A 12,266-nucleotide genomic window follows, 5' to 3' on the forward strand; every position below is an offset into this window, starting at 1 on the left:
CTTCCTTCCTTTTTTGTGCTGGTACTAGGGCTTGAACTCATAACCTTGGCATTGTCTTTTCTGCCCAAAGCTGGTACTTGAGCCACAGCTCCACTTTCAGTATTTTGGTAGTTATCTGGAGATGAGAATCTCCTGGACTTTCCTGCCTGGACTAGTTGTGAACTGTACTACTCAGATTTCAGCCCCATGAGTAGCTGGAATTATAGGCATAGCCAATGGTCCCAGGCCTAATGCCCCCTTTCAATGGCTATTGTTTGCTCACTTGAAATGATTGTTAACTTCCCACTGATTGCATTCTTCTGAAACCTTTCGTGTTTTTAGACCATAGCTGCCTTCCTGTGCACTGGTCTAGTAACGAAAAACCCCCTTCTACCTGTTAACTTCTATCTCCTTTAACCTATTAACCACCATCATTTCATATGAGAAGAACCCTTATCATGAGGTAAAAATGCTTTCCTACTGTTTAGCCTCCCACCTTCTCTCTCCCTGTGTGGACACTTCTCCAGCCCTACTCTAGTGTGCAACCCTGGCTTCTGACAATGAGATCCTAGCTCGGAATGGTCTTGCCTTGCCTTCTATGCAGGGAAAGTTGCTTTTGTGTCTCAAGGCAGGTGCTACTTCCCAGGAAGAGCTTTGCTGAATCTAGCAGTGATTGTTCCTTCTCTTGATCTGAGTTGTGCTGTTGATGTTGCTGTGTACCTTTTCAGTTGGGGTGTCACTGGGTTATAATTTGTATCTTGCTGCTCTCCTTCCCTCTCTACTTGAATATCTAGCCCACTCAGTTGACATGGGTAATGAACCATTGAACTCTGTCTTCCCTTCAGATCTGCTTATTCTCCAGAAGTCCCTGTCTCTGTGCATGGTACTAACAGTTGTCTCTCTCTTTGTATCTCACGTCTGGCAATGATAAAGGCCATCTGCCACCCCATTCTGTGTGTTTCTATCCCCCTTCCCCCATCTGCTCTGCCACTGAACCTTACATGCCATCTGTAAGGTCTGGCATGTAGTAAGTAGGATGCTGGAACTTTGTTAGTGGAAGCCTGTAGTGGCTTCACATGATTTAGGCTTCACCAATTGTATGCACTTTCCTCTCCAGTCCCACTTTTGACCTGACTCACAGCATAGCCTGCTTTTAACTATATGTAACCTTCTGCCAGGTCCTCCATAATTCATGAGTATCTGCTCTTCCCCTGTCCATCTGGAAAGCTGCCACTTCAATTTATAGGCAATGCATGTCTTTTTTGTTGTTGTTTCTATCTTCTCTTTCCTCCAGAAGACCAAAATGGAGATGTTATGAAATCCCTGTTGGGATAGTTGCTTTTCCTTGCTTTATTTTCTAATGTGCCATTAGAATCAGTCTTTTTGAGAGGACTTAGAGAAATGAGCTATTAGGCAAGTCTATGAAGCATTTTGAAATATTTTATGTGCTTTCAATATGGACTTTCCACTCCTTCTTTGTTTTAGTTTTGTGGAGGCTTTTTCCTTTGGCCTCCATTACAAATGTTTGAGGAGAATCAATAGTGCTGAATAATTTTGAGGTTATTTATATCCATTTAAAAAATTTGAGAACTTTAAATATGTTATAATAGGACAAGGCAAAAAGGAATAATGTTTGTTTATTTGTTTATTTTGCCAGTCGTGGGACTTGAACTCAGGGCCTGAGCACTATCCTTGGGCTTTTTTTTTTTTCCTCAAGGCTAGAGCTCTACCACTTGAGCCATAGCTCCACTTTCGACTTTATTTTTTCTATGTATGTGGTACTGAGGAATTGAACTTGGGTCTTCATGCACTCTTACCATGAGGCAAGACTCCCAACCCAAGGAAAAATTATTTTATTGAAAGTTTTAAAAAATTATTTTCTTAAAGGCTTTTTTAAACCTGTGAGATTTAGGGAAAGGAATTCTAGTAGAATGGTTAGTAGAAAAGTTTAAGGCCATTCACTTAATTTGTGTTTTCAGTCACTTAGGTATTTTAGTTACACACACACACACACCCCTCTAGTCTTCTTTTAGGCAGAGTCAAACAATTTTCATCCTTGGAAGTATCCAGTTTGTACTAGTCCTGATTTTTTTATGTTGAACAGAAGAACTTTAAATAATTTTATTATAAAAGTTTTACTTCTTCTAGAAAATAACACCTTTTGTGCCAGAACATAGGGGAAAATGGGCTCTGAGCTGGAATGATCTCAATTTAAATATGATGACTGTGGATATCTTTAGCTGCTAATGAGCAAGACTTATGATGAGTCTGAAGTAGGTATTTTCAAAGTAGTTCATTGGTGGTGTTCACGTGGTTTTGGTGAGCTCAGAAAGTTTCCAAGTGAGAATCATAGAACATTAGGTAGGGAAAAGACTTGAAGGTTTAAACTTAGTCTCCCTCTCATTTTTGAGTACAAAGGCCAGCTGACTGTCCAAATGGCAAGCAGGAGTTGACAACATTGTGACTGTAGCTTGGGGCTCCCCTATTCCCCCAGGTCCAGATTTAGCAGGTCTAAGAGTTAAATCACTAAAATGGTGTTCGTGTTTGCTTTCATATGAAGTCAGTAAGAATGAATGAGCCCTACTTTTTCTTCAGTTTTTTTTTGTATCATTTTTCTTGTACTTTTAATCTATGATACCTCTTAGAATGCTTTCAACACATAGATAGGCTGCTGGTATCCTGTGTTTGGTCTTCCTCCTTTCCCCCTGAAACTCCTCCCACTCACGGGACACCTCATGCATCTACAGCATGTGCTGTTGACTAACCAAACTGTCTGCTACATTTCACCAGTCCCTGGATAAACTTGCTTGTTTAGTACAACTACCTCATACCCCATCAGGAGCTCTTCTGAGTGACATCCTAGGTCTTGGCAGTGAGCAGACCAAGTCCTGTGGGCAGTGAGCTAGCACCCTCAGGTTCTGTGACATGAACCTGCCGAGGCTCCCAAGGAGATGGTGATTTGTTGTCCTTGTACCCAAAGGCAGGCAACTGGCAGAATGTATTTACAGTCCTGACAGCCCTGAGGAAGGCTGGAGAGGGATATTGCACTCCTTGTGCAATCTTGGCCAATTTTGTACCCTCACTGAGCCTCTTCTCCTTCATCTATGAAATGGCTTCACCCTTACAGGTAGTGATGGTAAGCAGTGATGTTGGTCAAGCATTTGGTAACATGCTGTCAGAGTTCAAGATCCTGCCGTTGTTTTCCACATGAAAGAATGTGTTGCACACCAGGTGCTAGTGGCCCATGTGTAGAATCTTAGCTGCTCTGGAGCTTGAGGTTTGAGAATAGTAATTTGAAGCCAATCCAGGCAGACAAATCTGAGAGACTCTATCTCCAGTTAACCAGCAAAAAATGGAAGTGTGGCTCAAGTGCAAGAGTGCCAGCTGTGAATAAAAAAGCTGGTGAGAGTGATGGGTCCTGAGTTAAGTTCAAGTACCAAAATAGACACACACACACACACACCACACACACACACACACACACACACACACACACACACACACACACACAAACAAAATCTAGAACTGTTAGCTTAAACTAGTGGGTTCAGCTGAAGAGAATCACAAAGTGCCTTATCAAAATTTTCTGTTCCTTCCTTATCCATCCCTACTGTAATACTTCGAATTCTAAGCCAGGGAAATGTGCCGCCTAGCTACAGAGACTAGGTGACCGCCTTCCTTTGCCCAAATCAAGGAATTTTATTTTCTTTCACCATGCTAGAGCCCTCTGTTTAGTCTAAGCTGAGATGAATATTGAGTAGCTTGAGTTTCCTGTCTGTGATCAATCCTAATGCTTTTTGTGAAGGGAAATGGTTGTAAATTATTTCCAGTTAATTAAGTGAGTGTTTCCCTGGAGTCCTGTGTACAGGCTTCTGTCCAAGTCTGCTTAGAATGATGCATGGAGCATTAGAACTACAAAACACCTTCATTTTTGTGCAGGGGATGAGCCAGGGATGTAACTGTCCTGACCAATTCCTGCAAAATGCTGAACCTAAGCGGGGGATGGAGAAATGGGGAGGGGAGGAGATGTGGGATGGAGCCCAATGGGTGCATCAAGAAAACTGTAATTCCCAAGCACTGAGCCATTGGTGGCCATATTACATTGCTATTCCCCAGAGCCATTGTGGAGTTCTGTTGTCACATTGAATTTTATCCTGTAATAAATCATATATATATATATATATATATATCTGTAACTCTAGATATAGATATGTGCTATTTCAGGCAAAAAAATTGAGGGGGTCAAATGATCTTCCTGTTTTGATCATTAGACCAAAATTGTTGAGATCCTTGGTTCAAGGACCTCTGCTAGACCCTTTGGGGAGAGCCCCAGAGAACTGCCTTGGGAAATCTTGATCACCTGGATCATGGCTCTGATCCTGAGAGGCCTTTAGGGAAGGTGTGAGGGAAGGATTGAAGGGTAAGGTGAAGAGACAGAGGCTTTCCCAGACAGTGTACACACTAGCAAGGGTGTGGCCAGGTAGAGGGGGGAGGTGTCAGGCCTGGCTAGAAGAACAGGTTCACAGAATGGAATTTGGAATAGGAGGTTTGGGTGGATTTGTGGGGAGGCACCCCAAGGGAGCCCAGCTGCCCCTGGAAACCTGGCTGAGCTGGTTGACTTTTATCGTGAAAGCCCCATGAAATCCTCAAGGCTTTGATGGGCAAAGTTGGTGAGAGGGGACACTTGGGAGAGGGTTGCATGATGGTGGACAAAGGGCAAGAGAGCCCTGAGGTCCTCAGATCTCAGCCTCCTGAGTAGCTAGGATTACAGGTATGAGCCACCAGTGCCCACCAATAGAGAGTTCTTATAAGAGGATGCACAAATTAAAAAATGCTTAGTATCACTGATCATCAGGGAATTATAAGTCCAAACCATACTGAGACATTTATCTCATTCCAGTTAGAACAGCTATTTAAAAAAAAAAAAACACAGCTATTTTAAAAAATACTAACTCGGGAGGCTGAGATCTGAGTTTTGAGGTTCCAAGCCAGCCCAGGCAGGAAAGTCTGTGAGACTCTTATCTCCAACTAACCACCTAAATACCAGAAGTAGATCTGTGCTCAAAGCGGTAGAGTGCTAGCCTTGAGCAAAAGCTGGTCAAGGGCAGTGCCTAGGTAGGCCCTGATTTCAAACCCCACAACCAATGCAACAACAACAAAATCTTAACAGGTGTTGGTGAGATTCCAGCTCTATCGTTCTTGTCTGTCTGTGTGACATTCTCCTGGGTGTGAAGTGCTATCAGATTGCATGTCTTGTATTTTCTTCGTGGCTACTGAGGATGAACATTTTTCATGAGCATATTGGTCATTTATGTATGTTTTGGGGCACGTGTCTATTCAAATCCTTTGATGGGGTTGTCTTTCTACTATTGAGTATAAGAATTCTTATGTATTATAATTCTTGTATGTACAAACCCTTTACCAGATCTATGCCTTATTAATATTTACTTCTATACTATAGTGTGTTTTTTTCACTTGGACATTACTAGGTGTAGTACAAAAGTTTTAATTTGTCTTTTTGTGCTAGTTCTGGGTCTTGAACTGGGGCCTGGGAGCTGTCCTTTAGCGTTTTTTTTCCTCAGGGCTACCACTCTATCTCTTGAGCCACAGATCTTATTCTGGCTTTTGGGTGGTTAGTTGAAGATAAGAGTCTCATGGACTTTTCTTCACTGGTCTGAACTGTGATCCTCAGATCTCAGCCTCCTGAGTAGCTAGGATCACAAACATAAGTGCCTGGTGCCTGGCAGAAGTTTAAAAATTTTTTCTGTAGTTTAATTTATTGTTGTTGTTTTAAACTCACTTGTGTTTTGATACTGTGTAAAGAATGATAACCTCATCCGAGGTCAGGAAAATTTACCTTCAAGTTTTTTTTTAAGAGTTTTTACAATTTTAGCATTTACATATCAATCTTGAACCATTCAGAGTTAACACTGAAAGATGATATTTGAGTCTGGCTGGCCCATCAGGTGAGTAATGAGGGAACACAGCTTATGAGCATCTTTGATTCTGGGTGGTGGCCTCTCCTGCTATTCGCTAGAGCAGCTCCTGGACCGTTAGTCGGGGAAGGCCATGTTTGTGGCCCCTCCGGGCAGAGTTGGAGGGAGCTGGTAGAGACAGTTTGACAGAGGCGGCCTGATTGTCTGTCCGCAGGCTGGTAGCAGCTGCTCCCACGCCAACAACAGTTTATGTTGAGGTTGTGTGTGTGTGTGTGTGTGTGTGTGTGTGTGTGTGTGTGTGTGTGTGTGTGTATGTATGTTCTCTGCCAGGCCTTTATATTGAAGATGAGGGAGTGGCTTTTAAAAATAACATGTTTTTGACTTGCAGCAAGTCAAGGCAGAGAGTAGAGACAATTAGAAACTGACATCCTGTTTAGTCATCTCTCGGGAGAGCTCTATTTTCAGATCTGTTCTATTGAGGTTCGAAAGGGGTGTCAAGGCAGTGAAAAGGATATTGTCAGTTGGCATTCCTCCATAATGCAAGTAGTTGATGTGAATATGGGGGTGATTGACAGCATGGTAGATTCACTGGGAGTAGATTTCATGCAGAAGAAGGTAGAAATATAAGCACAAGTTGCTAGGGTAGATAGATAAAGCTTTTGGAACCTATACAAAACAGCTATCTTTATCTTTTTTTTGTTGTTGTTGTTGTTGGCAGTCCTGGGGCTTGAACTCAGGGCCTGAGCACTGTCCTTGGGCTTTCTCAAGGCTAGAACTCTATCCCTTGAGCCACAGCACTGCTCTGGCTTTTTCTATGTATGTGGTATCGAAGAATCGAACCCACGGCTTCATGCATGCTAGGCAGTTACTCTACTACTAGGGTATGCTTCCAGTCCCCATCTTTATCTTTTTATTTTATTTTATTTTATTTATTTATTCTGATCGTGGGGCTTGAACTTTGGCCTGGGTGCTGTCCCTGAGCTTTTCAGCTCAAGGCTACCACTATACCCGTTGGCCTGGGCATTGTCCTTGAGCTCTTCAGCTCAAGGCTACCACCCTGCTCCTTGAGCCACAGTACCACTTCCAGTTTTCTAGTGATTAGTTGGAGATAAGAGTCTGATGGCCTGGGCTGGCTTTGAATGGAGATCCTCATATTTCAGCCTCCCGAGTAGCTACGGAGCCCAGCTTTCTTTTAGGTTTTTAATGTTTTAGTCACTCATGAGGCTTGAACTCAGGCCCTGGGCTCTGTTGCTAAGCTTTTGTGCTCGAGGCTAGTAGTCTACTAATTTGAGCCATAGCTTTACTTCTGGTTTTTAGTAGTTAATTGGAAATGAGAGTAGAGTCTCACAGGGACTTTTCTGCCCTGTCTGGCTTCTAACAGCAATCCTCAGATCTTGGTAAGTAGCTAGGGTTCCAGGCATGAGCCACCATCACCCAGCCATCTTTTCCTTTTCCATGTTTTCTTTTTTTTTTTTTTTTGCCAGTCCTGGGTTTGAGCTCAGGGCTTGAGCATTGTCCTTGGACTTTCTCAAGGCTAGAACTCTACCACGTGAGCCCCACATGAGCTTTTTCTATGTATGTGGTACTGAGGAATCGAACCCAGGTCTTTGTGCATGCTAGGCAAGCACTCTACCACTAGGCCAAACTCCTGGCTCTCATTTTTCTTTTTTAAGTATATGTAGTTGGCCAGGTATCAGTGGCTCACATCTACAATCCTAGCTTCTTAGGAGGCTGAGATCAGAGGATCCAAGTTTAAAGCCAGCCTGGGCAGAAAAAGTTAATTAGACTCTTATCTTTCAATTAACCACTGAAAAGTCAGAAGTAGAGCTATGGCTTACGTGGTAGAGTGTCAGCTTTGAGTGAAAAAGTCAACTGAGAGCATGAGACCTGGCGTTCAAGTCCCAATACTGGCACAAAAAACAAAATAAAATAAAAAAAATATCATTGGAGTGTGTAATAGGAATAAAAAACATGCTGAGGCCAGGAGTTTGGCCTAGTGATAGAGTGCTTGCCTAGCATGCACAAAGACTGGGTTCGATTCCTTGGTACCACATACATAGAAAAAAAAAAAAGCCAGAAGTGGTACTGTGTCTCAAGTGATAGAGCTCTAACCTTGAGAAAGCCCAAGGACAGTGTTCAGGCCCTGAGTTCTAGCCCCAGGGCTGGCAAAAAAAATAATAAATTAAAAAAAAAAAAAAAACCACTGCTAAAGGCGCCATCACCCTTCTGCTTATCCTGTCTCACTTGATCTTGGGAGGTAAGCAGAGTTGGGAGAGGTTAGTACCTCGCTAGGATTAAAAAAAAAAAGTATGATGACCAATGCATTTTGGTGAAATGAGCTTCACCTACCTTTAGGCAGTATAAAAATAATAGATGGTACTATAAAGAGTGAGGAATAAGGCCAGACATGCTTCATGCTGGCAGCCCAGACTCTCAGAGGAGCATGAGAAGGCAGGTCTGAAAGACTTCACTGGATCTTGTGCCAGCTATTCAGTTAAACTAGAACTAGGGACCTAGTTTAGTGTGGGCACTTTCAGCTACCCCATGGACTTGCAGCTTGTTGTAAATATACTATCCTGTTCCCAAATGGCCATCCATGTATACACAAGAGTCTTCTGATTCTCAAAGGCAGAGAGGGAGCCTGAATCTGAGTCAAATTTGGTGACTTTTTTTTTTTTTTTTTAGAGCCCTGATGTGGATCTGGGCAAGTTTTCAGGGCACTCTTCCATGCTGGGTGTCCTGCTGTGTAAGTCTTCATGGGAACCAGGCTGTGTGCCTTGGGTACTTTAGATGGGGCCAGGTGAGAAGCCTTCCTACAGTAGATAATTTGCCTATCTTTTATGTCAGCTGACCCACAACTTCAAGGGATGTTGATACTCTAGAAGAGAATATGCCTGGAGTGGTGATACATGTCTGTAATGACAGCATTTGGGAGGATGAGACAGGAGGATGTTGAATTTGAGGCCACTCTGGTTACATAATTAATTCTGAGGGAATCTCAGCTATATAGTGAGTTCTCTTCTGAGAACAAACAAAACAAAATAACAGTAAAGAAGGATGGTGAAGGCCAAGCTCTTAAGCTTCTTTCCTTTCTGCTTCTTAAGACTGGTCAATTATGAGTGGAAACGTATCAGTCATTAGTGGGATATTAGGGACTTTTGGTTTTTTTTGGAGTCAGTGCTGGGGCTCAGGCTAGCACTCTACCACTTGAGCCGCAACTCCACCTCCTGGTTTTATTATTTGTTTATTTGGTAGTTTATTGGAGATAAGAGTCTCACGGACTTGGGACTGGCTTTGAATTGTGATCCTTGAATTTCAACCTCCTGAGTAGCTAGGATGATACACATGAGCCAACAGCTGCAACTCTGTACTTTTGACTCCATAAGACTAAAGACTTATAGAGCCTTATTTTTATTTATTACCTTGGATATGGCTATTGTTTCTATTTTATATACTCACCCATGGTTTAATAAAAGGCCATTCTTATGGGAAATGTACACCAGAAATAAATTTTTCAAAAGCAGTCAGTAAGGGCCAGGAGTTTGGTTTAGTGGTAGAGTGCTTGCCTAGCATACACAAAGGCCCAGGTTCGATTCCTTGGTACCACATACATAGGAAAAAGCTGGAAGTGGTGCTGTGGCTCAAGTTGTAGAGCTCTGGTCTTGAGAAAAAGTCCAAGGATGGTATTCAGGCCCTTAGTTCAAGCCCCATGACTGGCAAAAAACAAAACAAAACAAAAAACAGTAAGTGGAGTGGTTGTGGAGAAAGAGGAACCCTACCGCTCTGCTGGTGGGAATATAAACTAGTACAACCATTGTGGAAGGCAGTTTGGAGGTTTCTTTAAAAAACTGAAAATAGGGAGGGTGCAGTGGCTCACGTATGTAATCCTAGCTACTCTGGAGGCTGAGATCTGAGGATTAAGGTTCAAAGCAAGCGCAGCACAAAAGAACCTGAGACTCTTATCTCCAATTAACCTCTAGGAAACAGGATGTGGGGTTTGGCCCAAGGGTAGGGCGGTAGTCTTGAGCTGAAAAGCTCAGGTACGATGCCCAAGGCCAGGGGTAGGATACTAAGAAGCCTTGAGCTGAAGAGCTCAGGGACAGCACCCAGGCAGAGTTCAAGCCTCATGATCCACAACAAACAACCAAAACACAATAAAAAAACAAACAAATAAACACCCCCCCCCTCCAAAACAGACCTTCCCTACCATCCCGCTGTACCACTCCTGGGCATCTACCCTGAGCATCATAACCCAGGATATGTTAAGAACACCACTCAGCCATGTTCATCTCTGCACCATTCACAATAGCCAAATGATGGAAATAACCCAGATGCCCTAGTTTCAGATGAATGAATACAAAAATGTGGTACATATATACAATGGCATTCTAGATAGCCAACAGACAAGATAAAATAATGGCATTTACTAGGAAACTAGAGCAAATCATGTTGAGTGAGATAAGTCAAGACCAAAGGAACAAAAGTCACATGGCCTCCTTGATATGTTGATATTAGATCCAAATAGAGCAAGATGACTCAATATTGGGTGCCCAAGGTTATGGACATGGTCTTGGAGATATAAACATAACCACATAGATATAAAAATCTATGATGGGGGGCCGGGGGTTTGGCCTAGTGGTAGAGTGCTTGCCTAGCATGCACGAAGACCTGCGTTCTAATCCTCAGTACCACATATATAGAAAAAAGCCGGAAGTGGTGCTGAGGCTCAAGTGGTAGAGCTCTATCCTTGAGAAAGTCCAAGGACAGTGTTCATGCCCTGAGCTTAAGCCCAGGACTGGCAAAGAAAAAAAATCTATGATGGGATATATACTCTATAGACATATGTAGATTATATAGATTAATATGTTTCTATGATATACAAACCCTCAATCTAATTTTAATTATGTTCTAAAATCTATGTGCCAGTGATTGTATATAGAGATTCCCTTCTTGAATACTTGTTTGTTAACATGACATTTGAAATATGATGTAAAAATCAGTGTTAATAAAATCTTTTTTTTTTTAAAGCAAGTATGTAAGAGCTTTGAGAGTCAGCAAGGGAAAAGAATAAAATTCACCAGGATAGAAGCTCTGAGAACATAGTTTGTTTCTAGATGTGCTTTTCAACCTTTATAATGTCTTCAGTCTTTACCTGTTCCCATACCCCTCTCTTGTTTAATGAAAGATTTCAATTTGATTAGTAATGGCTGCATTTAGACTTCTCTGTAAAATATATTTTAATATTAAAATATATCACATATTTTCCTTCTCTTTCTAGGTGGATCTGGAACCAGAAGGCAAAGTATTTGTGGTAATAACCCTGACTGGAAGTTTCAGTGAAGGTAAGAATGAATTTGAGGGGTTTCTGAATGAAATAATATCAATTCATACCTTCAGAGGAGTTTCTGGGATGGAAATTCAAAAGGGCATCTTTTGAAAAGCAAAAGATGCTTAAAAATGACTGGCTTAGGTTGGGCGGAATGGTTATAAAAAGCCATTGGTCATTTGTGGAGAGTACCAGGTTAAATGCATTTGAAATATTGTACGTATGTATGTTTGTACATAGGTATTTATTTAGTTATGTATGCACTCATATGTGAATGGTATCCCATAGCCTTTTCTTTTAAGGTGTCGTATTCTTGAGATTAGAGTCTCACAGGGACTGTTCTGCCTAAACTTACTTGGAACCACAATCCTCAGATCTCAGCCTCCTGAGTAGCTAGGATTCCAGGCATGAGCCACCTATACCTGCCTGTTTTGTTTTGTTTCATTATGTTTTTGAATCTTGACAAATAAGTTCTATTTCAGGTTTTTGGTTGTTTGTCACTAAATATCCATGAGAGAAAATTGAGGATCATATCTTCTCTTCTTCATAATTTCTATTTTATTCTTTTCCCTCAGGAAAATCTCTGCCTCATTCATGGCCACTGAATTCTATCCCTCACCATATACACGCCAATGCCATTCTTTTTAGTCAAGCCAAATTTTATTTGTGGTGAAAGGGAGGATCTAGCAAATAATTTGGCCCTAGCTCAGTCAAATAAAATTAATGTAATATTAGATTAAATCATTAAGAGAACTTTCTCCCAATGCCCCTGAAGTGTGGGTCAGCTGTAGGAGAAAGAAATATGGCAGTGGGAAAGGAAGCCAGATTGCAGGGCTGGTGAGAGTCACCTCTCTACGCTAAATGTTAATGAGTTACATCTTCTATAATTGTGCTAACATTGGAGTACACTGGAATATTGTCACTTTTTTCCTCGTATCTTTTTGTGCTGATGCTGGGGCTTGCGCTAAGAGCTGCATGCTCTCACTTGGCTTTTTTGCTCAGCTGGTATCTACCACTTGAGCCAT

The 12,266-nt window shown here is 41.9% G+C and overlaps 1 protein-coding gene across 1 annotated transcript in view; it reads left to right on the top strand.

Annotated features, from left to right (window-relative positions):
* The window catches only part of Prkch (protein kinase C eta), a 217,425-nt gene that overhangs the window by 56,472 nt on the left and 148,687 nt on the right, over positions 1 to 12,266 (top strand). Inside the window, exon 2 of the mRNA XM_090344237.1 lies at positions 11,194 to 11,257. Within this exon, the coding sequence (XP_090200363.1) occupies positions 11,194 to 11,257 (64 nt within the window). The remainder of the gene's footprint in view (positions 1 to 11,193; positions 11,258 to 12,266) is intronic.

Source organism: Megascapheus bottae, chromosome 14, assembly GCF_031878675.1.
Source record: "Megascapheus bottae isolate mThoBot1 chromosome 14, mThoBot2.hap1, whole genome shotgun sequence".
Classification (NCBI taxonomy): domain Eukaryota; kingdom Metazoa; phylum Chordata; class Mammalia; order Rodentia; family Geomyidae; genus Megascapheus; species Megascapheus bottae.